Source organism: Alexandromys fortis, unplaced genomic scaffold, assembly GCF_014885135.2.
Source record: "Alexandromys fortis isolate MF-2015 unplaced genomic scaffold, M_Fortis_MF-2015_v1.1 scaffold_77, whole genome shotgun sequence".
Taxonomy (NCBI): Eukaryota; Metazoa; Chordata; class Mammalia; order Rodentia; family Cricetidae; genus Alexandromys; species Alexandromys fortis.
In genome coordinates this window covers 8031526-8058868 of record NW_026067967.1, presented here as the reverse complement: position 1 = coordinate 8058868, position 27343 = coordinate 8031526, and the positions used below count along the sequence as shown (strand labels likewise).

The 27343-nt window shown below is 49.9% G+C and overlaps 1 protein-coding gene across 2 annotated transcripts in view; it reads left to right on the top strand.

The window, feature by feature from the left end:
- Positions 1–27343, top strand: part of Slco2b1 (solute carrier organic anion transporter family member 2B1) — a 43102-nt gene that overhangs the window by 1864 nt on the left and 13895 nt on the right. Inside the window, exons 1-7 of one of the 2 annotated variants that reach the window (XM_050154506.1) lie at positions 5364–5502; positions 10941–11077; positions 12219–12356; positions 13751–13907; positions 17166–17399; positions 17743–17841; positions 20404–20594. In XM_050154506.1, the coding sequence (XP_050010463.1) occupies positions 5493–5502; positions 10941–11077; positions 12219–12356; positions 13751–13907; positions 17166–17399; positions 17743–17841; positions 20404–20594 (966 nt within the window). In that variant the 5' untranslated portion in view covers positions 5364–5492. Of the gene's footprint in view, positions 1–5363; positions 5503–10940; positions 11078–12218; positions 12357–13750; positions 13908–17165; positions 17400–17742; positions 17842–20403; positions 20595–27343 lie in introns of those variants that run through there. The other variant, XM_050154505.1, reaches the window with a different exon arrangement.

Below are 27343 nucleotides of genomic sequence, written 5' to 3'. Positions count from 1 at the left end.
AGATAACACGCCAACTTACACGTACCCTTAGGCAGCAGGCAGAGTTCTCCTGTCTGTGTAGCGAGGAAACTAATATCCCCACACTGTTTCCATGGTGAGATCCAGGGAAGCCACTCTCTGGCATCAGCCCCTTGCTCAGAGAGTCCCTACCCACACACAGCATTTCCTTGGGAAATTTAACACTCCCTGCACCTCCAAATGAAGCGTACCCGGGGTCCTCCCTCCAAGCTAGAGGAAGCCTCTGATATCCCCACTGAACAACGGACACACACACACACACACAGTTCATCTTTCGTCGCTCTAGGTGTGTGTGGCAGCTGTTGCTTGCTCTCTCTGACCCTCCATGTGCAAATGAGGTCTTCCCAGGGCAAATATGGGAGTTGAGGGAAAGAACCATGAGCCGCATGTTCAAATCCAGCTCTGTCCATGGACGGTGTGAGACCTCAAAGAAATCTCCCTTCTGTTTTAACGGATGAGGAAGTAGACACTCAGAGAGGGCAAGTGACTGTCCCAAGATCACCCAGCAGCTAACCAGCAGAGCAGAGGTCAGAACACCGATCTTCCTAATATTAAGGCTCTCTCCTCTATCACTTGTCAGAGGCTTTCTCTGTCTTCTTTACTCCGTACTGGTGAACTCCAGTCTGTGTATTCTACTCCACTGGCTCCTCACAAAGCAAATTATTTTCCAGGTGCCACTGGCTAGGGAGCAAACGTGGGGGTATGTGTGTTACTTCTCCCATGACTGGTCTAGAGAGTACCAGGTGGTGAGCTGACTTGGCCTTAACATAGGGTGCCATGTAGCCAGTTAGTGCCCAGTCTGCCTGTTCCTTTCAGGGACTGTTTCTGTGTTCATAGTAGGTAGCAGGGATAATCCCTGGGTCCCTGGTGTATGTAGAAGCTTGGTCTGTGGAGGGGGCAGCCGAGCAGAGGCTGACTGGGCCTTAACATCAGTGTGGGTGATTGAAGCATGGGGGAGCCATGAGAATGGTGTTGCACCCCCATGCGTTGTAGCCAAGGCCTGGCAATTGCTCTGGGATGTTAGGGACAGAACCCACCCAAGAGGGTGGGAAGACTGGGGCGTGAAGCTTGATTCCATCCATCCCTGAGGCCTTGGACCCAACCTGGACTGGACAGAGCTGGGACGACAGGTCCCAGCTCTGCGATGTCCATCTATGGAGTCAGAAACAGGAACTGCAAGAATAAAAACGCCAACACTTTCAATGCCCGTGGTGGTATAGGCTTCTCATTCTAGCTACCCAGAGGCGGAGTCAGGAAGGTTGAAAGTTCAAGGTCAGCCTATTGAACTCTATCAATGGTAGAGCGTGTGCCTAATGAGCACAAGACCCTAAATTCAATGCCCAGGATCACAGAAAAGATGAAGAAAGAAAAGAACACCAGAGAAAGAGAGAGAGAGATCAACCTGAAATATTGCCTCATGGAAGAGGATATAAATCTAATTGTTTTTCTAATGTCAACTGTTTTATTTTTCTTTTTGTGGTGGATAAGTGCATTTAAAAAGTAACTGATAGTGAAAGTGTAGAACCCTGAACGAAGCTATGACTTCCTTCAAACTATGTAGAAGTTCACTGAGCTCTACAGTTTGGGACTGGGCAAGTATCTGAGTGACCATTTTAATCTAACTGATGCTTTTATTTGTAATCCCATTACAAAAAAAAATCTTTAGGTCAAAAATAATACTGAAAAGAAGACGAAAAGAAGTCAGAGTTTGAAATAGTCACAAACAGTTGTTCAGCAGCTGGGAAGAGTAATCCACCCTCAGAGTGGGTGGAGGGTGGGATTCAGGGGAGTACTAGCAAGGCCTGAAGAGCCCGTTCTAGAAGGGAGAATGGACTCGGCATGTTTGTGAGCTCAGTGAGCCACCAGGTTAAGGAAAGAGGACACTGGGAAGTATCTCAGAAAATTAAGCCAAAGCCGACAAGGGCTCTGACACAAAGACTCATACGAGAATTGTCATAGACACTAGCTTCGAGGCCCCTGGAGTGACAGAGGAGGTGAGGAGACAAGTGGCCTTGCTTCAGCTATCTGTGACCTGGGAATGCTCACCACATTCCCTACGTGTGTCTCAGCTTTGTGAGTCCAAGTCAGATTCCTACCCAGTTTACAAAAGAGGAAAGCAAGGCTGGGAGGAGCCAGTGACCTGCCTCAGGTCACACATGGGGTCAGAGGTAGAGCCAGTGACACCCGTGAGCCCTCTGGAGTCTCAGCTCTCAGCGGCTTCCCTTTGTCTTCTTCAGAAACACGCCAAAGGCTCCCAAGGCTCTGCCTGGTGCTGTGTAGCAGCTGAGCCTGACCCAGGCGCTCAGACTCAGCTGTGATGCAAGAATGATTGAGTGGATCACTTGGGAGGTCAGCTCAAGCGCTAAGAGAGGCTGATGGGCTCCGTGTGAAGGGAGAAGAAGCGTGGCCCAGGGCCAGTGGCTTCTTGTTTAGATCTAAGGACACTGCCCTGCTTCCCCGTGCATTCAGAACCCCCCTCCCCAAGCTCTCTAGTGTCTAAAGGTCATCATGGGTTTAGATGGGCTAGTCAGGGCCCGGAACTGGGAACAGAAAGTCCCAGCACAGGGTCCCTGACCCAACTCGGAAACCACCAGAATGCCTGCCCCTCCTCCCCACCCCACCCCACTCCTGACAAGATCCTTTCCATGCTGACAGGCCACCCAAGGGTCCTTCCAGAAGGAATTTCCCAAAAATGACAACCAAACCCGATTCCTGTCTGGAGACTGCCTCCCTGTTCTCTGTCTTTGACTTTCTCCTTCGCTGTGCTGGGCTGGGCCACACCGGAACTGGAGGCTTCAGGCCCCACAGTCACCCTGTGTCACCGTGGCTACCCCCACCTCTAGCCCAGGCTCCAGTCTTGTCAGCTGTCTCATTCGGGTAAGCTCAACTCAGCAAGCTTGCTCTTCAGCTAGGTTGGGGTTGAGAGATGAGATGCGATAGGCTGGGGGGAAGCCCGTCAGTCAAGGGTATGGCATATATAAAGGCCGGGGCCAATATCTGATTAATTCGGGGAACGGCAAAAGTCTATTGGGGCTAGAGGATCACATTCTATAGGAATGGGTAGATGAAGCCTGAGGCTCTTGAGGGCCTTGAACTTGGGACCAGGATGACTCAACCACCACCCACCATGTAGATGCCACCCTTCCCAGGCTCAGACACTGTGCCCTTAGTCCTGGGAGCTAGATAGAGTATGTGTATGTGTGCACACATACCACAGCACACTTGACGGCACACTCGTGAAGGTCGGAGGACAACTTGCAAGAGTCTGTTTTCTCCTCCCAATGTGTGGATTCTGGGGGTGGAAAGGCTCTGCATGACAGATCAGCTGATCTTTCAGGAAAATAACAAAAATCTGCAGTTTGAGGAGAAATTTCCTGATTTTTTTTTAAGTGCTGGCAATGAATTTAAAAACATTCAGCAAGCCAGCAGTTTGCTAGCTTCAAAACAAGTCCCCTGGGTCTAAAGGAGCCTCCAGGCAGGGCAAGCTCAGAGGATGCCATCTGCCTCAAGGGACAAGGCTGAGAGGAGGCCTTGGGCCAGGGATTCCCAGCCAAAACCCCGGCTTTATTGTCTGTGTGTTGTGTAGGTCCCTTTGATGACCTGGCATTGTGTATGTGTGGGTGGCAAAGTGTGTGTGGAGGGGATAAGGGATGGGTGTGGTGTTTCTTCTTGCACACCAAAGTTAAAGGGGGAGGGACAAATAAACCCTGGAATATGGCTGAAGAGTGCAGGAATTTGAGGCAGAGGCAGTGTGGAGACTGGATGGTGGGGAGGGACAAGGAGCTGGGGGTGGGCGAGGACGCTTCCATTCCAGTGCATCTTCCTGGGTCAGGAGGGAGGGAGTAAGCAGAGTTTTCCAGAAAAACAAGCTGTTCCAGAGCCTGGTGGCCAGACTTGCAAACAAACTGTTGAGTTTGGGGCCAAGTCTGTCAAACCTGGCTTCAGTGAGTCATTTTGAAGTTGACCAAGCACCTTATCCCAAGCAGTCACCCAGGAGGCGGGCTGGAAACGAGGCTCATTGTTCTTATCTTATTGACTGCCAACTGCAAAGTACCCGGATCCCCGTGGTCCTAGGTCTTGCTTCCTGTAAGGCACTGGCTAGAACATGCTATAGAGAGTGTCATGCCTTGGCGCTCTCAGATTTTGCCTTGGCATTTCTTGGCAACTGGCGCTGTAATTCTCCAGAAGGTTCCAACCCAAGCTTGGTTGTCGATCCCTGGACTGGGTTCTCTCGACTTTCTCCCAACTTTTCCTTTCTTAGCCTTTTCAGGCCACAGAAAGAATATCTTGACTGACCAGTGAACTGACTAACAAGCTGCAGAATGGACTGTTAGGGTGACAGATGGCAATACAGCCACCTTTAAAGACTCACAGATGGGAGGCTGGGCCAGAATAAGAAGTGACCACCGAGGGACTGTCATTGTATTTGTTCCAAGGCCATCAGGGCAGAGTTGATGGCTGACATCAGGAGCCCAGGAGTCAGACAGATCTGGGCTCACATCTAAATCACCATTCACCGGTTCTAGGATGCTGGATGCTGCTGCTTCTCCAAGTCTGTTTGCTTCCAGGCATCCCAACCCCTGGTAGCATGCTTTGAGAGTGTGAGGATACACACATGCCCAACATAGTCTTGCATCTGGTGATGGTCATTCTGCGGTAGCCCCGGTTCCCCTGAAATCAAGATGGCACACACTAGCTAGGCATGGTGATACATATCTTTAATTCCATCACTCAGGAAGCAGGGGCAGTAAATCTCTATGAGCTTGTGACTAGTCTGGTCTACATAGTGAGGCAAGTCAGGTCTATACAGTGACAGACTGTCACAAAATAAAGAAGAGAGAGAGGGAGAGAGATAGAGGGAGAGAGAGAAAGGGAAAGGGGGAGGGAAGAAAGAGAGAGGAAGGAAGGGAGGAAGGGAGGGAGGGAGGGAGGGGGGGAGGGAGGGAAGGAGATGCAAGCATCCAGAGAGCACTGTCCCTAGTGAAGCCTTACCACTGCCCACAGCAGTGAGCTTCAGCCCAGCTCTCTGGTTCTATATGTGTCAATACTTAGTGCTTCATGGAAGCAGGGATCAGTAAAAAGTCGGTGGTGCTTTGTGGCAAGACAGATAGCTGATAGCAGGATGGATCCCCTGACAGGGAAGAGTGCCATTTATTGAGTACAGATCACACAGCATAGATCGTGTCAACCCCAAACGTGACCAACGAGATTTCCCAATGAGGTAAAGCTTATTGCAAGCCGCAGCTAAGCCGTGCGGTGCTGCTCTGTGCTTTGTCTGTATCCCAGCCGGGCTGAAAACCTAGAACATATTTATTTGAAAGCTTTTAGTACGTTGGGGGAAGGGTGGTCAGAGACCTGGGAAGGCTGAGATAAGAGTCATAACGTGGCAGTTCAGGATTGGTGGAAACTACAGAAAGTTGTGGACTTGGGGCCAGAGGGGTCAAAGACTCTGAAGAAGCTAGATGTGACGGACCATGCATGCAGGTAATTCCAGCACTCCACGGGCTGAGGCAGGAGGCTTACGAATTTGAGGTTGTCTTGGGCTACATAGTGAGACCCTGTTGATAGACAGAAAAGAAAAGGAAAAGGAAGGGAAGGAGAGGGGAGGAGAAGAGAGGGGAAGGAGAGAGAAAATAGAAGGAAACGAGAGGGAGAAGGGGAGGAGGGAAGAAGAAAGGGGGGACTGGGATGGGGGATAATATGGAGGGATGTTGATAGCTCCCCTTGAAGAATGGATCAGATGAACAGAATCCCATACTGAACAGTTTAACCATTTGCATGATTGGAAAAACTAGGAAGATTAAAAAGCTGCCTATGAAGACCACAGATCAGTGCTGTGTCGCCAGGGACAGGCAGAGTCTAGAGGCTCTAGTCTGAGGTTTGATGTGCAAGGAGACAGATAGGAGGGGCTGCTGTCCCTGCCCTGCATGTAGCTTACGCTCCAAACCTAGGGCCGTTGAGTGTGCTTGGTGAGAAGAATGTGGTTATCTGGATTTTGTGGCTAACTAGATGAAAGAGGGAGAGAGTCAATCTAGAGGTGACAATGGGTCTGCTAGGACGAAGAAGAGACCTTGGGAGAGGAGGCAGCTCCAGCTGAGGTGTATTGTCTAGAGCATTTTGGAAGATTTATCTGGAATTAGTGGAAAATGGCTGCTAGTGAGACTCCATCAGAAGGTCAGTCCTGATATAGGCCCTCGTGGGCCTGGGGCAGCAGAGGGGAGATTTTTCTTTCCTTCCCAGATCCTGGGAGATTTTTCTTTCCTTCCCAGATCCTGGCCTTGTGCCTAAGGCCCTCCGACAAAAGATGAGGAAGATAAGAAGCACACAGAATTATTTAGTCTAAAGTTCATAAGATATGGGAGTCTTCTGTAGAAGACGTGAAGAAATGGATAAGTGTGTGTGTGTTTGTTTATGCCAGGTCTGATGAAATTCCTGGTTGTAGAGAGGCACAGTCAGACAAATGGGGTATGGCTTGTGGTGATAAACTTCAGGAGGTGTCACCAAGCCTGTTTTGAAATGTTTCAAATGGGAGGGGAGGGGAGAAGGTCAGCTAGTACTTGCCAAGGTCGCTGACCTGCAGCAAGGGAGAATGGGGAGGGACAGCTGACTTCTGCTGTTTTCTGCGTTGTCCACATGCCATATTTGGGAGCAGCATGTCTTGGGTCCTGTCTGTAGATGGTGTCATCCAAAGCTAGAAGCAGAGGAAAACTGGAGCGCAGAAAGATCAAGAAACATGTTCTGGGTCACCTTGGAGGCTTGCTGGGAGTTGGGAGTCCAACTCAAGCTTGAGAAAGCCTGTACTCAGTTCTGTTTACCTTGGGGTTGCCTTTTGCAACCTGACCCGGGGAAAGTACTATGGGTTGGACCTGGGTCTTCCTGGGAAAGAATGAGCAGAGAGGGAAGGAGCAGGCTAGACTCCGAAGCATTGCCCCTTGCCATGTGGCTGCAGCTAGACTGAGGGCCACCATCTCCTGTTCCTGAGGAGCAGCCTTGCACCAGAGGCTTGCACTGACCAGCTCCCGGGAAACAGGAGTTTGACTGGCAGATGTTCTGAGAGATGACTGCTCTCAGAGCCGAAAGCATATTGCTGACTTCCTCCCCAACCCAGAGAGGAGAGCTTTGGACTTTGGGCACCAGAAACTGTCATTTCACTAACGGATAAAACAAACCAGGGAGCCCTTGAGCTTTGACTTTGGCGGGAGGAGGCTGACGTGGAAGCTTCCGGAAGACCCAGAGTGAGGTTACAAGTAGGAGCTTGCTTACTTACCTAAAGCAGGGGTACAGCACTCTAGGAAGGAGCAAATGGCAGGGCAGAGAGAAGTGGGATGTGACTGGTACATAAGGAGGATCATCCCCAGTGTCTCAGGAGCCCAGGCTGGGAGTCCAGGTCTGGTCTTGGACCGGAGGATGCATGCTCCCCCTCATTTATTCCTTGCATTTCTTTCTGAGCCGGGACATCATGTCAACAATGTCAGACCTTCCAGCCTCAGCTCAGGCCTGCTGTCTGGCTGACCAGGCTTTGAGGCATGCTGGCACTACAGCCAAGGTGACCTGGCTAGGTTAGAGTGGACCGAGACAGAGAAAGGCACGGGGCTTCCTCCCCCTGTTCAGACCTGTTCAAGAAGCATGGCAGACGGATGGGTTCATCATCTGGACTGAGCTGCTGCAAGTCCTCAGAAGAGACATACAGTTCATAGGACATGGAGCTCTGGAGAGCATTCACGTGCTGTGGATACATGTAAAGCCCTAGATGGCAGCGTGTGACAGGCCTCTGCTGCTGGCAGGAGCTGAGGTTCAGTCCCCTCAGTGACTCTGCGGACATCTGCAGGCCTATACCCCCTCTTCTTTAGGTGACCTCTACATTCTCCTCCTCTTTCCCTTTCTCAATGGTACCCCACCACCTCCCCCTGCTAAGTGTTGCTTTCCTTTGTTTCCTCTGGATGTTTGTGCCCCAAAGGAACTGCTCCCTTCCGTTTCCTCAAATTCTTCCAGTACCGTCTAGGCATTTCTCTGGAGAGTTATAAAAAGGGCAACTATGAACATAAAAAGATGCCTGCCGTCATCATCAAACCATACACATCCCATCACATCTGCCTGGGTAGCCATCACTGAAAAGACAGACCAGAACGAAGCGAGGCTGGAGCGTGGCTAGTGGGCTTGTAGGGTGGAAAGTGGCTCCATGCCCCTTGAACGGGTCTGAAGGTGGAGGGAGGGGGAATACAGTGTTTTTCTCCATTTGGGCCAACTCAAACCCAGCCAAGTTACCCCGCAGCAGCGCCAGCATGTGCTGGGACCGGGCCAACTAGACAACAGGACTGGGACTCAGACTGGAAGGGCTGTAGCAAACAATTCAGTGGTTTCTTCCTCAAATAGTCAAACATAGAACTGTCACAGGACCCAGCAATTTCACCCACAGACGTATACCCAAGGAGACTGAAGATGCATACCACATAAAACACTGGAATGACAGTTCATAATACCCCAAGTCACCCAAGTTTATTAGTTGATGAGTATATGAACAAAACGCAGTCTACCTATACAGAGGAGAGCTATTCATCCACAGAAAGAAAGGAAGCACTGACAGATGCTACAGTGTTGAGCACCCTTGGAAATATGGGATTTTAAAAACTAGTTACAATGCGGGGCGATGGTGGCGCACGCCTTTAATCCCAGCACTCGGGAGGCAGAGGCAGGCGGATCTCTGTGAGTTCGAGACCAGCCTGGTCTACAGAGCTAGTTCCAGGACAGGCTCCAAAGCCACAGAGAAACCCTGTCTCGAAAAACCAAAAAAAACAAAACAAACAAACAAAAAAAAGAACNAAAAAAAAAAAAAAAAAAAAAAAAAAAAAAAAAAAAAAAACTAGTTTCAGGTAACCACGTATTAGATTCTTTCTTCTATGTGAAATGTCCAGAATAGGAAACCCACAAGCAGGCAGTAGATTAGGGTTTCTGGAACTCTGGTAAGAAGGGATGGGAAGTGACTGCTAGATGATGCTGGGCTTTCTGCTGCAGCAAGGAAGAGTTTGGGGACTGTACGGTGGTGGCTGCTGTACAATTTCGTAAACGAACTAAAATCCATGGGTTGCGAGCCATAAGAGTTTTGTGATATGTAAATTGTATATATCGTATCAGTCATTTGCTAGTTGGAGTCACAAATACCTGGTTGTAGAACAACTAAAGGAAAGGTTGGTTTGGATTCATAGTGTGAGGGTGCAGTGGATGGCTAGAGGAGGCTCCGGGGCAGAAGAGAGAGAGAGAGAGAGAGAGAGAGAGAGAGAGAGAGAGAGAGAGAGAGAGAGAGAGAGAGAGAGAGATAAGGTTACATTGTATCTACAGTCAGGACACGGATGGATACTAGTCAGCTGGTTCTTCCCTCACTCTGTTGTATTCAGTGGGAGCTAGACAGGTCAGTTACATTGTATCTACAGACAGGAGGCGATGAATGCTGGTCCTCCAGTACTTCTCTCTGTTGTATTCAGTGGGAACGAGACAGGTCAGGTTACATTGTATCTACAACCAGGAGACAGATGAATGCTTGTCTGCTGGTACATACCTCACTCTGTTGTATTCATTGGGAGCTAGACAGGTAAGGTTACATTGTGTCTACAGCCAGGAGAAGGATGAATGCTGGTCCGCTGGTACTTCCCTCTGTTGTATTCAGTCAGAAACCACAGCCCACAGGATGGGCTGCCTCACTCCAAGTGAATCCTCCTCAGTTAAATCTCTCATAGACATGCCCAAAGCTGTGTCTCCTAGATGATTATAAATCCCATTAAGTTAACAATCACAATTAACCATGGCATGGGCTGTGTTCTCAGGGCTGGGAGGATAGCTTAGTGGTTAAGGAAGTGCACTGGTCTTCAGTTCCATTCCTAACACCAACATCAGGAAGCTCACAAATGTTTGGAACTCTAGCTTCAAGGAAGCCCCATGTCTCTGACCTCTGTGGACATATGCACACATACCTACACGTCCACTTTAAAAACAGTCCACTAGCTCCAAGATACCTTGTGTGCGGAGCACAAAACCTTGGCCTGTGGAGGTTCAGGGTCTCAAAAGCCCTTTTTGAGTTTTCTTCTGGGGATGGAGATGAACTCCATGGAGTAAGAAGTATTCTCCAGTCTCCAGCAGACCATGTGAAATGGAAGGAAACTTTATCTTGAGCTGGGGGAGGGGTGTGTGCAGGACATGAAACAATGGAGGAGGCCATCCACAGGAAATGGAGGGGGTGTGGGGAAGCTCTGGTCTCCAGGTGAAAGGATGCGGGACTTGTGGGGTTTCCACTGAGATCCAGAAGCAGGAGAGAGTAATGGACGTGTTTCCATAGTTACTGTGTGAGAAAGCCATCATGGCAATGAGATCAGGGGGTCCCATACAACTCTGCCTCCTGGGTCTGTTTGTCTAGGAGAAGGTTCTGTCTAGGAGAAAGCACACATTCTGAATAGTTGTGTGCTTTGATGTGTAACTTGCAGGCTTGACTGTTTGGCTCTGTGGCTACATGTGTGATGGTGTCCTATGACAACAAGGGGTCTCTGTCTTATAAAGGAAAAGCTTTTGTCCCTTGGCTCTGGACCCAACCTTGACCACACCCTTGGCCTAAAGCCTACTGAAAGACTACACAGCTCATACTTAATATGAGAGTGGTTGCTCCATAGCTTGCTGTGGGGAAAGGGGGCGGCTTCTCTTTAGGAAATGTGTGCCTGAATGGAGTAAAGGGGAACACATGGGACCCATGGCCTCTCAAGAAAGTCCCTCTCAGGGGTTTCAAAATCAGAAAGGCTGTTGAGACCAACTCTCAGACCCTCACAACCGCCAAGGTCATGTTTTCTAGAAACAGTTTGCTCCTGATGTCTACCTGGGTCAAGGGCTATTATGTGGGATTTTATCTCATCAGCTGCTTGGATGTCCCATTGGGCCCACAGGTGAGGGGCCCCATATGCCAGACAGAGACAACAAGACCGCGATGGGCACAGAAGACATGCACGAAAGCAAAGTCAGCATGGAGTCTCAGGACGCACTTCAGGATGCACAGCCTCCACGACTCTTCCATAGCATCAAGGTGCGCACTGTCGGACAAAGCAGGGAAGGGGCCACCAGGTCCAGCAGTTAGCACCAACCACCTTTCTTCTCACTTCCCTGCCTGGAGGATGGATTTTTGGGCTGACTCAGGGAAGCTCTTAGATTGGTTCTGGGCACAATGAAGACAAGCAGGTTCTCCTTGCAGCAGCTGATCCGTGTTAGTCTGTAGATGATGGAGGATGATACCCTTGCTTCTCGTTCCCTTGGAGACATGCTCTGCAGTCCTAAACTTGTGTGAACACTGGAGTTCTGGCTCCACAAGAACTTAAAGACTCACCCAGTAGGCGTCAGATCCTGTGCAGAGTGCCATACCTGATCTTTTCTGTTGCTGTTTTAATGACAAGGATGAAAATCTAAACCGTGCTCTTGCTAGGCCAGTGTTCTGCAGCTGAGCCCCACCCTGAAGATCTGAGTTCCTCTGTAATCCTAGGAGGTGGAGCCCTTGCCCTAATGAAGAGACAAAGTCTCCAAAGTTTTGAGCAATGTCTTAAGCTCTGGCCTAAATGCTCTTAGATTTTGGTTCTTTGAAGCAAGGTTTTCTTCCTCTAGGAATTCTGCCAGCTTTTTCTGGGCAGGCTGGGTTGTTTGGGGTGAGGTGGGGTGGGACAGCTTGGGAAAGTCAGAAGAAGGAGTGTTTCCACAGCAGCCCTGTGAGAAAGGGGTGGGAATGGGGTGGAGATGGAGCTGGGAGATCTAGGAGAACCTTCTGGGGAAGAGGGTGTTATGTCGAGCAGGGAGGAAGGTCCAGCCCAATGCCCGTGGAGATCAGAGGGTCGGAAGGGCTCTGATGTGTCTATTTTTAGTTAAGGGTGTCTCTGGTAGCTCCCATGTTTTTAAGTCCTACCTTAACTTGTCAGCCTGAATTAGACTCCATGGGTTACTCCAATTGACTCTCTCTCTCTCTCTCTCTCTCTCTCTCTCTCTCTCTCTCTCTCTCTCCTCTCCCTCCTTTCCTTTCTTTCTTGCCTCTTCACTTCCCTCCCTCTGTTTTTCTCCTCCCTTATATCTGCCCCTCCTGACTTTGTTTACCCAACTTCACACTCCCTCTGACCCAAACTCTGTCTCTATCTCCCTGACTTCTGATGGTGTCCATCCCCCTGCCACCATCGCTGCTTCCACAGTTCTTCGTCTTGTGTCACAGTATACTGCAGCTGGCGCAGCTCATGATCTCTGGTTACCTCAAAAGTTCCATCTCCACTGTGGAAAAGCGCTTTGGACTGTCCAGTCAGACCTCAGGGCTGCTAGCTGCCTTCAACGAGGTACTGTTGTCCCCCTCCCAGGAGTGAAGGCTGAGGAAACCCTCTACTCAGACCTCTGCTAGCCTCCTTTCTTACACCCATAGACATTTCCTCCCCTCATGAAACCCCCAATACTGTCTACTCCCCCAAATTTTCATAGCTCTCCTCTCACAGCATGCTGGCCCAGGTTGAAGCCCAGAAAAGCCTCCTCCTGCCCTGGACCCAGCCATTGTGTCCTTAGGAGCTCTTTGTTAGGGGACACGAGATATTTGTTAGCTTGCCAGAGTTGGGGAGACACCCACGCTCCATGTGGATCTTTTGTATCATGGGTCCTGTAGCTATTGGCTGTCCCAGGAAGAAATCACAGAAAGCCATTTCGACCGTCCCAGAGAGAGGCTTGAATTACCTCCAAGACACCCTCTGACTAACCTTGGGGTGACAAAAGGGAGGGGTAGCCCTGCAGGGAAGGTCTGGCCCCAGGATGCCCTGGATCCACAGGCCCCTGCCTGTGGCCCTCAGCCAGGCAGGGAGAGGCTTAGCTGCTCCATGTGAATTCAGTGGAAATCGATTCTGCTGGGCCTCAGCCATGCCTCCCAGATGGTGTCACTCTCTGGGAAGAAAAGTCTGTTCTCCTCAGTCCCAGTCAGTGAAATTCTCTTCCCTGGAGAATAAGCCACATTCCTCTAGCCCCAAGGCCTGGCCCACCAGCTGCACAGCCATCTCATCCCCCATGGGTCTCAGCATGATGTTACTCTGAGATCTCAAGTGTGGGAAGGGAAAGTCCGTCCATTTGGTAAACGGGAATTGTCCCTTTACCCCACAGTTGGTACCCAACAGCCCCTGTTGATGCGGCTCACTCCCTTTCAGGACCCTGGAACTCCGCCACCCAACTCCTAGATCCCTGGGATGATGAGGCTAAGAGTTGAAATCCCAAGCCTCAACCTCCTGGTTTCAGATTTTATTTTTTTATTTTTTTATTTTTCCCCCTCTCATTCTTGAGGCCCCTGAGGCTCCAAATCTTTTCCCTCAACTGCTCGCTCTCCTCCAAGGTGAACTCAATCAGCCAGCTTTGTCCTCATTTTTCTCCTCTAAAGAGGCAATGAGACCCTTCCCTTTCCTAGGAAGACTCAAAATCTGCGTGTTATCGTCAGTTTTGCATTGTGTTTTTTATTGAGATGGGGTCTCACTACGTAGCCCAGGCTGGCCTTGAATTCCAAACCATCTTACCGCCTCACTTGCTCTCTACTGGGGTGGCAGGCATCAGCCATCATGCCTGGCTCAGAAACTCCATCCCACACATACCCAGAGGGTTCGTTTTCAAACTAGCCAGTCCAATGCACAGATGGGGACACCGGAGGTAGCCACAGGAAGGATGGACTTTGCCACGCTTTAATTGTTATTCCGTCCCTTTGCAGGTAGGGAGCGTATCCTTGATCTTGTTCGTGAGTTACTTTGGCAGCCGAGTTCACAGGCCCCGGATGATTGGCTGTGGGGCTATCCTGGTGGCCCTGGCAGGCCTGCTCATGGCACTCCCGCACTTCCTCTCGGAACCATACCGCTATGACAACGCTGGTAAGAGACTGGGCAAGTGATGACGGAGGAACTTCAGTCCTGAGCATGGGATCCTTTCCCAAGCCTGCATCCATCACTCCAGTGTACCTGATAGCCCTTCCCACCCCGTCCCCAGTCTTTCTGATCCCAGTTCATATTAGGAAGGGTAGCCACAGGGCAGAGGTGAAATGTTCTAGTCCCCTTTGAGCAAGGACCTGATCGTGCATCTCTGTGGGGTTTTGAGGTAAGAGAAAACCTTTAATACAGCCTGCTTCAGGGTCTGCTGTGCAGAAACCCCTTAGGAAACGTCTGTAGAACAAAATGGCAGTATCATATGATGTTTCTTCGATGCCACAGATGATTTGAAGCATTTCTTTTGTATTTGTCCATTTAATCTTCACAAGCATCCAAGACAGAGGAGCCAGGCTTGATGGAACACCCTAGCACTTGGGAGGTAAAACAGGAAGATTGGGAGTCCTGGGCTATCTTTGACTATATAGTGAGCCAAGGGCTAGCCTGAGATTCATAAGATCCTATCTCATTTTTTTTGTTGTTGTTGTTGTTCTGTTTTGTTGGCTGGGTTTTTGTTTGTTTGTTTGGTTGGTTGGTTTTTTTTATTTTGCTTTGTTTTGGTTTTTGGTTTTTCTAGACAGGGTTTCTCTGTGTGTACGTAGCCCTGGCTGTCCTAGAACTTGCACTGGCTCGCCTCAGACTCACAGAGATCCACCTGCCTCTGTCTCCAGAGTGCTGAGATTAAAGATCTGACTAAGACCCTGTCTCAAAAAGAAGAAAAAAAAATCAATGTTTGTCTTAGTTAGGGTTTCTATTACTGTGAAGAGACACCATGACCACAGCAACTCTTCTAAAGGAAAGCCTGTAACTGAGTGGCTTAGTTTCAGAGGTTCAGTCCATTATCGTCATGGCTGGACATGAAGGCACGCAGGCAGACATGGTGCTGGAGAAGGAGCTGAGAGTTACGACATCTTGACCCACAGGCAACAAGAAGTGGTCTGAGTCCCTGGGCATGACTTGAGCCTATAAGAGACCTCAAAGTCTGCCCCCACAGTGACACACTTTCTCCAACAAAGCCATACCTCCTAATAGTGCCTTTGCCAATGAGTTTATGGGGTCCAATTGCATTCAGAATACAACAATGCTTGAATGTGTGGATGAATATAGTAAAATTAATTAGTTAATTAAATAACAGGATTTTGTTGAGAGTCTAATTGAAAAAAAAGATGTCCCTCAGAGCAACCAGCCTGAATACTCATTTTCCTCTCCTCTTCCATCTATCCATCTATCCACTCATCCATCCATCTCTAATTTATCCATCTATAGTTCACGTAACAAGCCTACCCTACTGCCCTCTGTACTCAACCCTTCAGGGCCTCCAAACTTCTCTCCAGGAGGCTTCTAGCCTAGGAGAGGAGAACAACAGACAGAAAACCCAGCATGCCAGTTTCACCTCGAAAGTGTTAGGACCCAGAGGTGGGACCACGAAGCAGACATATCCTGGAAATTATGGGGGTGGAATGGGCAGTTCTGCATAGCACCTGGCTGCTTAGGAGGCAGGGAGAGTGAACCCTTGGGGCCCTGGGTAGGGGAAGAACGCTGGTGGCTGGAGGGAACTACCAAGGGCAAGAGGAAGCAGCATGGGAGGAAAGGTGAACATTACGGGGTGTGGGGTTTGGCACGAATAGGGTCCCCCAAAATGAAAAAGTGCAGAAAACCATGAAGAAAGTAGAGAACCAAGCTTGGTGGCTCATTCCTGTCATCCTAGCCCTCAGAAGCCAGAGGCAGGTGGATTGCCACAAGTTTGAGGTCACCCTGGGGCACAGAGTGAGTTCCAGGCTGCTCAGGCTACATTGTGACCTCTTGTCTCATATTTTAAAAAATTGCTGAGTGGGTCTCTAGAGCAGAGAGGACAGTTGTCGACAGGGCATCTCAGGATGCTGAAAAAGTAACACTTCCTCGTGTTTTTTTGCCCAGAACTTCTACTTTAGCAGATAGTTTTCTGTGCAAGGTCACACTGTGTTCTCCCTGCCAGCTCCAAGCTCTTCTTGTCTGAACCTCAGTGTTCACAAGATCAGCTCAAAGGTTTCCATGACTCTAAGCTCCAAACCCTCTCCCGGCTCTGACATGCACAGCCCTTTGCACAGTTTATCCTCTCTGCGGTAGTCGTGTGCTTGTGTAACAGGCCAGGCTGTCCGAAAGACCCTGGAGACACCCAGGGATGCTAACGGCAAACGTGAACTCCAGGGTGACTGATGTCTGCAATGCCCTCTGGGAACTAGACAGGGCCACTTCTCACTACCCCACCAGTGTCCCCATGCTCAGAGGTTTCCACGATTGCCTCGGGGCCCCAAGGCCAAAGAGGGAGATGCAAGGCCAGGCCCACACCTGGGCACCACCCAGAACTATTCCACTTTTAAACTCCTAATGTTGAGAGAACGTTAGTTCTGGGAGACTCACTTAAGGGATGAGGACTAGAGAGGCAAGGGTCACACGGTGGGAGAGCCACTAATGACTTTGGCTACATGGTTCTCCCCAGTACCGGGTGTGACTCTCCGGGTTAGCTTGACACCCTGACCCTGCTGTCACAGAAGGAGGGCCACTTCAGCACAGTGGGGACCATAATAGAATGAGGGTCTCCTCAAGTTTGCTCACCAAATATTGGTCAAGGAATAAACGTCTGGTGCTAAATTAAGAAAATGTCCCTTCCTGCACTTTGTGCCCATGTCCTGAACTCAAAATGAGTGAACTCCCTCCCCAAAGTGAATACCAAGGACAGCGGAGCCCACCATGGTCTGGTGGCTTCCTGCTCTTGCCCAGCCCTGCCTGTAGCCCTGGCTTGACTCTACTCCGTGACATGTTGTTCAGAACATCTCATTCCAACACTGTGTGCTTTTTGAGGCCCCGGTGTGGACTCTCCTAGGAATATCCCTTCCCTCCTCGTTTCTTGAAAACTTCTTTATTTGTCTTTCTCCACCCAGTTCATACTCTACCTTTTTTAGTAACTCCTGTCCCTCCACCCAAGAGCCACCACTTTCCTGACCCTTCTGAATGCCCCTACTTGGAAAGGTGACCTGTAATAAATTAAGACCAGGAATGGGAAGTCAAACTAAGGAGCCCAGATGATTGACATGTTTCTGGTTCACAGACCTAGATCCCCTTAGGTTTTGGGGGATCGAGTGACTTATACCCAAGCACTCAGGACAGCTCCTTACCTCTGATATTGCTCATCTTAGCTATGGTCGTATTCTTATTATCTTCTCTCAGATTATAAATCGCAGGACACGGAAGCTTCCCTATGCCTACCCACAACTGTGGCTCCAGCCTCTACCCCCTCCAATGACAGTTGTTCCAGACGCACAGAAGCCAAGCATCTTACTATGGTGGGGATCATGTTCACAGCGCAGACCCTACTCGGCATAGGTGGTGTGCCCATACAGCCCTTTGGTATCTCCTACATTGATGACTTTGCCCACCACAGCAACTCACCTCTCTACCTTGGTAAGGATGCTCTCTTCCCTTAAGCTCTGAGAAGGGGGCCAGGCCCATGCGGGGGCGAGAGAAGCCAAGCATGATGGGCCGAGAAAATTCTGGTGAAGTCCTAGAGAGCTCCCCAACCGTGACCAGGAGTCAGGACTGCTCTCGGAAGACTGAGCAGGCAAAGAGGCACTTGAGGCAGGCAGAGACACCCACTGAGGGTGGTTAGAGACCCTCTGAGTGTAGGTTGGGACCCACTATGGATAGGCAGGGACCCACGGAGGTATGGGGGGACCTACTGGTGATAGTCAGAGTGATGTTGACGGCAGACGGGGCCGCAGGATCCTCACCAAGACTTGTATTGCAGGGATCCTGTTTGCAGCGACCACGATTGGGCCTGGCATGGCCTATGGGCTGGGCAGCCTCATGCTGCGCCTTTATGTGGACATTGACCGGATGCCAGAAGGTGAGCCTTGGGGTATACATGTACCCTCCAGGGTACACACACGCGCTGTAACTGACTGCCGGTCTTACAGGAGGCGCAAAACCAGGAACCCATTTGGGAGCCCCAACAGCAACACTGACCATGGACAAGCCTTTTCCTTTCACTCTCTGGGCCTGTTTCCTCATTCTTGAGATAATCTCTATCCTCCTGTCTCCCAAGACTGTCACCAGAACCTAGTGAAGTGTCAGAGATGATAAACTGTAGAGTGCCATCTTCTGAGGAGCTGTGCCCTCCTCTGTCACCGCCCTCCCTCCCCTAGGCACAGGCATACTGTTGACAGGTAATAAAACAGACCCTCTAAGCTTACAGGGAACACCATCTTCAGGGGGAAAGCTTCCTAAGACCAGGGCCAAACCATACTGAGAATGGAGAGCTGAGTTGAGTGACTCGTGTGTTCTCTTGGGTCTCTCCCAGCTGAGACACAGCCAAGGGCACCTCAAAGCCCCTTTTAGAAAACAGACTACCTCAGATTCTGAGAAACTTCCAGAGGCATCATTTGGGAAACTACCCTCAGATCAGCCAGAAGTCAGAATGGGCCAAGGAGTCTGATTAGAGCTTGGTTTGAAGGTGGCCAGGAAGAGGTGTGTAGGGGCCCCAGGGCCCTGGATCCCTGTGTGTTCCAGGGGATGGGGGTCCGTGGGGTGAGGTGTTCTGTTAGAGCAGGTCACTGTGGCTTCTTAGCTGCCTGGTTGTCACACCAGCGTGTGAGTACCAGGTGCCCCTTCTGCCTCCTACGGCTCAGAAGTTCTGTTCCTCACTTGCAAAGCCACCATAACACATACGTGACTGGGGGGCGGAGCATTCTCTAGCTTTTCCGTAGGGGTTCCTCCAGTCAGGACAGGTCTGGACTGTTATGCACAACCATCATGAGTAACAATTCTGCCTATATCTCTTCCTTCTAGAACACTGGACCCCAATACCAGACCTGAGCTCTGTTACTAGCCAGCCCCTTGATAGCCTGAGAGAGAGGTTCTGGGATTTGGGGTGACCTTGGCTTCCCAGCCACCTCCACTTGGGAAAAAGTGTGTGTTTCCTGTCACCATTAATATCGTCTTGGCCCACAGGGTGGATGTTGCCTCTGAGCCACCTCCTAGGTCCTTTCTTCATGGAGGATTGGAAGGGTGGGCGGTTCCTGCCAGCTGCAGGCACAGGCTAGCATATGCTTGAAGAGGAGTCAGGCTCTCTCTAGTCTGACACGGAGCCAAGGCAGACAAGAAACAGGGAAAGCATTGAGTGGAGAAGCCACACCTATCCTGGCTCTGGAACTCCATTTGCTAATTGCCAGCTGTGTTCCTTTGTCCCTTCCCAGAGAGGGGCTCAGGATCCAGCACCTGGAGAACAGGCTGTGCGAGCTGCTGATTGGTGCTACCGGGGACTTATATTTTTATACAGTACCTGTGAGCCTGGGTGTTGTGTAACTTTTCCTGGAGAGAAGTGAGCAAGTGTGTTTTCACCCCAGATAGGGCAATGATGACAGACCAAAGAAACAACTGCATCTTAGGCGAGCCTGGTACGCCAGTGCGTTTGTTAGAGTTACTTAAAGGAGCGTGGAGGACGCGAGGGCATCACTGAGAGGCCACTACAGCTTGGGTGACCACACACAGAAGCTGTATCCCTGGAGTCCCCCACACAACTTGCAGATGTCCCACCAGAAAGGCTCGTCCTGCTCAGAAATTGCTTCCTGCTTTTATAACCGTAGAGGGGCTCGTGGAGCTGGTAATTTTCTCAGCCTCCTGAGTCTTACAATCCTCCCTTCTCCAGCCTTCTGCTTTATAAGTTTTAAGGGCAGCTATGCATCATGTTCTAAATAAAACAGGCAAGATACCAAAACCACGGGGACGGGGCTTGTTAAAGGAACACATTCATTAGCCACCTTCTCCCCAAGCCTGTGGTCATTTGAAGCAGATCTTCAGTATCACCAAATGTGTCTGTTAAACAGTCCCAATTATTTTAAACGTGCAGATCTGAAAACAAAAGCAATCCCACCCTCGTTCGGTTCAGTAACAGCACGTTGTCTAGTAGTGGAAATTGCAATGGGAATAGAAGCAGGAGAGGAGGAGCAAGTAGCTATAAAACCCACATCCCTCCAAGTGCTTTCCTTGTCTGTCTTTCATGGATTTTGAGACAGGATGTCATATAGACCGGACTGGTTTTAAAGTCAATGCTTAGTCAAGAGTGACCTTGAGATTTTTGATTGTACTGCTTCCACTTCCTGAGCGCCCAGTTTAGATTTTAAATTTTTAATTACATTTACTTGCTCTCTCTCTCTATATATATATGTGTGTGTGTATGTGTGTATATAATATATTATATATATATTAGTTTCTGTAATTTTCCCAACAACTCTATGATGTAGAAACCTCATCTCCTAATGCTGTTGATACCTGTATGCCACATTGGGAGAAACTGAGGCACTGACATGTGCGTTATTACAGTACTCCATTGGCTTAGAGGTTGAGGGTCCTCAGAGGTAGTAGTGACAACCAGCTGTGATGTTAACACTGTCACGGTTTTCTATTCCAGGAGGTATCAACTTGACCCCCAAAGACCCCCGATGGGTAGGCGCCTGGTGGCTGGGCTTCCTCATCTCTGCTGGATTGGTGGTACTGGCTGCCATCCCCTACTTCTTCTTCCCCAGGGAAATGCCCAAGGAGAAACATGAGCTTCACTTAAGGCGCAAGGTCTTGACTGGTGCAGCCTCCAGAGTCAGCAAGGTAAGCATCCTCCACATACTGGCCACAGAACCCACCATAATGCTTCCTAACAGAGGCTTCATCCTTCCTGAGCAAGCTCCAGTGCCCCCTACCAACAGGCCTGCCCAGTGACCATCGTGGGTCCCTTCCATGACCCAGGAGATGTGGAGCCAGAGGTAGGACGAAATGAGCATGCTCAGTGAGCAAGCCATGGACTCCTGCAGGGAAAGTACAGGCGTGTGAGGCTCATGCCTCCCTGCATTGGCCACTTAGAAATTCTGGAGATTCTGTCCATGCTGGGAGATGCTGAAGGTGGAGGTTGTTGTTGAGCTTGGGTCTAAGAATTCCTGAGGGAGGAGGGGTTTGAGCCGGATACACAGGCAGGAACAGAGGGGTGAGCTGAGGGCTGGTGGGTGCACACAGCCTCAGCAAAGGATTCCACAGCAAACATGAACCTGGCCACTTCAGGCGCATGATAGGACTAAAATACACATAGAGCAGGCTGGGCCAGGCTGGGGGGAGTCACAGCCTTGTCCAAAGTCACACAGCTGAGAGACCAGGAGCTGTGAACCACAGGGCAGGAGAGGCGATTCTAAGCCAAGGACTCCCAATTTTCCAGGAATTCACAAAAATATGAGGCCTCAAAGACAATAAGCTGATGTCAAATGAAAGAAAAAATGACAAAACACAACTTACTCTGCCCCATGCTGGGGTCTGACCCTCTCAGACCTTACACATGTAGGGCGGAGACTCTACTGCTAAGTTATGCATAACTGGCCATGGAAGCAAGCTTTAAAAGTTTACGACGTAATATCAATCTCATTAATATTTTAATACATACAGACTTGACTATATATTCAGAAGCTTTGCACGTTGTGTTTTCTCTTTCCCACGCGTGTGAGATACTTGTTAAAACCGCAAATGTATAAATTAAGGTGCTTGCTAATAAACCATTCTAATTGCGAAAGGACAACTCTTACTAATCCTGCCAGATGTTGCGCAGTGAAAGGAATTCTGCTTTCTGTGGTGGCCACAAGCTTTGCTTCTGAGAGTGTCCACTGCCGTGTGGGAGGGGGGCTTCCCTCTTAGAACAAGAGAGTTTGGCCTAGGAAGGGGACCTGAAAAAGGCCATTTCTTTTTTTGCCATTTTTTTTTTTTAAATTAAACTCCCATTAGAACATGAGTTTGAGTCTGACTACGCGCAGGTCTATCTGTCCTTCTGAGCCTCGCCAACCACCTCACCCCAGGACCACACAGCTCAGGTTAGGACACCCAGCAGGGGCCAGAATCACACGACCTTTGCTGGTTTCAAGACCCCTAAGCATCCCTGGAGGGACAGGAAGCAAGGACTCCCTAGCTGCTTTACCAGGTACTGTGTGCATAAAGACCACGGAAGGCCAGGAGGATTCGAGAGAGGCCACCGAGACTCTGAGGCTATGATAGGAGCCGGCAGCGGAACACCTATGGGCAGGCGAGAGGATGGACACGGGATCTGCTGCCCCAGGACAGGACTTGCCCAGAAACGATGCTGGGCTGACAGGGCCGTGCTGGCTCAGAGGCAAGGGGAGGCCATTTCAGCAGAAAACGAGAGTTTGAAATCTCAGTTCTAGCTAGCTCGGGCCATGATTCAAATTCCCAGAATCTGGAGAGGAGTCCTTGGAATTAGGAGTGTCACTTAGGAGGACAAGCGACTGTGCGGCTGGTGACAGATACTCTGAGTTGGGCCCTATTTTTGGACACGGAACAATAGGAGTGGGTGACTGTCTGCTGGGCTGGGTCACAGGTCAGTCACTTCCCCGTGCTTGCCGCCGTCTGTGGTGTGCACAGGCGCAGAGGTCAGGTTGCTGGAGCACCACCCAGCCGCCTCGGGTCCTGAGAATGTATAGTCCCGGCTGCTGCGGTCCCTGGAGTTGGCTTAGAGTGTGCCATGAAGCCTTGGGACACCAATTCTGATCGTATGTCTGGCTGGCTGACTGCAACCACCCTGTCAGCTCACGGGGTTCTGGGAGGCAAGAAGCCGAGAGGTTCTTAAGAAAAGATTGAAGGGCTGAGAACACAGGGATCTGCTTCCAACAGCTCTTGAGCAATAAATATTGATGTGGGAGGGATTGATTCTCTGCCTCCATCTCCTTGAGGCTGCCAGGGCTGGCCAGGCTGCTTGCAATAAGGTTTGGCTGCCCTGGCCCATGAGGGTCCCTAGTGAAGAGCATGGAGGAGTGAGATTGGCTGCTAGACCCTGCATGTGTCTCTACAGCAGGGACGGGGGATGGGTAAGAAGGAAGAAGTCAAAGCTAGACTGTTTGGAAAATCTTTTCAAATGTCTTCTCCTAGACTTAGTGCCCAGGAGCTCCCTAAGTACCCTAAAGGTAAATGCAGCCATTAAAGGTATCCAAATGGCTCTAATACATAATCTAAGGCTTGTCTTATCATGAGAGGGTCTAGCCTGTGCCTAATGGGTGGCCACAGATCTACAGACTGAGGCTATGTCCTCTAACCGGCTCCCTGTCACTGGGTTGTTTTTATAGGGAAGTTGAGGGAGAAGCCCATATACCTGCCCTGAGGAGTGGAGGAAGGCCAGGTGCAGGGATCGGTACCTAGGTGATAGCTCAGGGATGAGGGTTCAGCAGAGCAAAAATGGCCTCTTGCGGGCTCCCTGACAAATTTCCGGATGCATTTCCGCCTGGGTAGCGGTGTCCCTATTCACAGCATTTTCCAGTGTTCACAGGTCTCTCAGAGAATTTGCTCTGGGGCTGAGCCAGGCACTGGGAAGGGCCTGACTGCCTGCTTTCCTTCATGGCAGGTCTCTTGCTTCTTGTATCAAGGATCCTGGCCATAGCCAGATTCCAAGTGTCCACTGGGTGCCATGACCTTCTACTGGGTCCTTTGTCCAAGATAGCTGTGTGTGCATATTATTCCTATAATAATTCTGAGTTTAGAATCCCAAAGGTATAGGCTTAGTGTTCAGGGCTTTGTGTTTGTTGTTGACTGGTTGGGGTCTTATTTTTTTTTTTATTGTTTTTGTTGAGCTATACATTTTTTTCCACTCTTCTCCCCTTCTACCATCTTCCATGACCCCCACGCTCCCAATTAACTCAGGATATCTTGTCTTTTTCTCCTTCCTGTGCAGATCCAAGTATGTCTCTCTTAGGGTCCTTTGTGCTGTCTAGGTTGTCTGGGGTTGTGGACTGTAGGTCAGTATTTCTTTGCTTTATGTCTAGAAGTCACTCACTTATGAGTGAGTACATATTGTCTTTGTCTTTCTGGATCTGGGTTACCTCACTCAATATGGCTTTTTCTAGATCCATCCACTTGCCTGCAAATTTCAAGATATCATTAATTTTTACTGCTGTGCTTTGGCTAAAGAGTCCCAATGAAAGTCTTCCTGGTATCTGAGTAGTGGGGAGAAAGGCTGGGTAGGGGATTCTTATGATGCCTGTGACCCCCTCCCCGACCCAGCTCTGCTACTTACTAACCCTGGGATCTACAACACATCTACATTTTAAAATTACTTAAGAATGAAGGAGGCAAAGTCTGGGGATAGATGGTCTAGTGCCTGGCACAGGCTCAGGGTGTAGGGGGTTTATCTTATCTCCTTTCTCTACCAGGCCAGATTTTAAGGGAGAGAACAAAACAAAACAGAAAACTACCTTCTCCCCCCCCCCCCCCCCGCCAATGTTCTTAAATGCTTTATTTTTTTCCTAGTTAAAGAAGCATTAGTTGTTTGTTTGTTTTTTTTTCAAATTCTTCTTTTAACAAGCAAGTAAAACGCGTGCCTGTGTCTCGTGTACCGAACATTTTGATCTGTGTATTCAGGAGGCCACAGCTACCGCAAACTGTCCAGCAGACTACCTCCCATGGTTGCCTGCTGTGGGCACTTAAAGATCAACTCTGAGCGATTCTAAGGTTTCCAACACTATGCTGGGTCTTCGTCATCATCACGATTGCAGTAGAGTCCTGTTGAACCTGTGCTCCTGTGGAGCTGCAGTTTGCATGCCCCCTGCTGCAGCTCCCTAGTCCTCCCGGACAGCCCCTGGGAGCTACCGCTGCAACCTCCCTGCCCTGAGTTCCAGTTCCTTAGACTCCACCTACAAATATGTTTGCGTCTGGCTGCTTACACTTTAACGTAATGCACTCTGCATCCTGACAAATGAAGGAACCCTGTTCCGTGTTAAGAACAGTTCTCACGTGGTCTTCACCCGCTCACCTGCTAAGAGACTGTTGCTAATGCACTTAGCCTGACTGTGGATCTCAGTCATTGTGACGGGTACTGCCGTGAACGTGGGCATGTGGCTCTCTCTAACACTAGACATTGCTCGTTCACCTGCCTATTTACGTTAGGACTTACGTTATTACGAGCCTGGGACTGTATGCACGCTCTCTCTGCAAGCAAGTCTGTCACCCAGCCAGATCCCCAGCCCTAGTCTCAGCTTTATTTTTTTTTCTTTTTGAGACAAAGCTCTGTGTATTCCAGGCTCATTATATAGCCAAAGAGGACCGTGAACTCCCGACCCTCCTACCCCACTTGCCGTGTGCTGGGAATACCGGCAGGGGCCACCACACCTAGTTTATGTGGGAGTGGGATTTGAACCCAGGACCACTGTACTAACTGAGCTACACATCCCCAGCCCTGTTTTTAGTTTTTGGGAGGCACTTTCACACTTTCGGCTTATACTCATTCCCATTTCCACCAGCGGTGTGCAAGGGTCCCCCCCTTCCACAGCCTCACTAGGGCTAGCTGCCTTTTGTCTTCTTTTTGCCGGCCACTCTGACTGGAGTGAGGCGATTGACCCCTGTTTATCTGCTTTTCAGAATCGTCTTTCCATTATATCCGGGAGAGAGTTTGAGACAGCTCCCACCAAACCCAGGTCTGGCGCTAAGGAAAAGAGTAGGAATTAAGCAGGCATTTATTCTGTTCCTCCTGCACGCTCCTGGGTTCCAGGTGTGCCTTATCTCGTTGAACCTACTGCCCATCCATGCAGCAGATACAGTATGGATGTTCTTTTCACCCCTGAGGGACTTGAGCTGCAGAAAGTAAACAGCGCAGTCGCATGACTTATAAACACTACTGAGGTTCAGTTCCGGAAAACCTCTTCCCATGCCTGTTCTCGGCTGATCAGTCAATCAAGATGAAAGAGCAGCGGAAACAAATGCAAGCAAAGGATTCACGGAACCAGAGAGTAGCATGCTAACACGCGTGGAGAGGTCAACCTGGGGAGGACAAGTGAGCCGCTTAGTGGCGTTCTGCTCAAATCCTCTACCCCGTCCCCTTAGAGGGTCATCAGCTCTCAGGGAACTGGTGCCTGTGCCCACTTTCTGTGACGGCACCAGGTAGGCACTGAGAGCCAGCAGCCCAGATCTGGCTCCATAGGATGGGGACCCAGCCCCAGGATGCTGCCTTCTAGGACCTTAGCTGTTCTCAGAGATAGCTTCAAGGTGGCTAGAAGCCCACATCAAGTCCTAGTCACGGCCTGTGTGTCCTGTAGGCTTGCCGCTGTCAGCACCAAGTCCCAAGAGAGGAAGTTCTATCGGGCTTGCTGACCTGGGCAAACCACAGGCCAGATGGGCCACCCCAAGCCCTGCTGGATGACAACACAGTGCTTCCTGTCTGAAGAACCCACAATTAGTCAGCACTCCTTGAAACAGATGCTGTTTGAAAGGTAGAAACAAATGGAAGCATAGGGCGTGTGAATCTGGGGCATTGGGACTCCTGCCTGACACCCCAGAATAAAGTCCCCATCTCTTCATCTGGCTGTAGACCCCCCAAGTCTGGCCCTAGTCTATCACCTGTCTCCAGGTGCTGGCCTGGGGAGTGCTGGCTGTAGTTAAATTTGGAGTAGCAGTGCCCACAGTCTGCCCCAATCCAGGCTCCATCCACCTCCATGCCTCGGGTCATACTGTGCCCTGCTCTGTCACCTCTCCCTCGGCCACACCTCTTCTGACAGCCCCTGAGCCCCTGCATATCTGTCTCTCCTTTCCCTGTCCCCAAACCCATCTCCATTGTCACAACACGTACGGGGCCGCTCTTCCATATCTCCTTGGTAGCATTCCCTACACTGCATTGCCCTTCACCAAACAAGTGCAATAAGACAAACGGACAGCACCTGAACTGAAATGACGGGGCAGATTTGAGTGCAGCCAACCTGGCAGGCGTGCACACATAAGGGCCAGCTCACACTGTGACCTGGGCACAAAGCTCACAAGATTGCCTGTTCCTCCCTGGCAAGAAACGTGAGTAAGTTCTGTCTGTGCCATGTAGCTTCTTCTACTTCCTTTCACTCCTCCCAGGATGTGACCAGGGCTACTATCTAAAGGCAGTGTGTCCAAAAGAGGTTATCAATGAGTAGACTTGTGTGACTAGTAAGTGATAAAGTCTCTGGCAACTACATTCAAGAGTCAACGTGACGATAATTTAAACCGGGCATGACATTACAGACTTGTAATCCCAGCAGTTGAGATGCACAGGCAGGAGGATCAGGACTTTGAAGTCAATCGTATGTGATAGCTCATGGCTGTCATCCCAGCACTCTGGCAGTTGAGGCAGGAGGATAACCAAGAGTTTAAGACATGGTAAGTTCTAGGCTAGCCTGAGCTACACAGTGAGATTCTGTTTTTAAAGGAGTTCAAGGTCTCCTTCAGTCAACCGGGACCATGTGAGACCTGTCTCAAAAAATAAAAATGTAAAGAAACACACATTTCACTAGACCTAAAATATTCCAGTTTGGGCATATGATAATAGAAAGAGTTCATTCCTGAATCTTGAAAATGCAAAT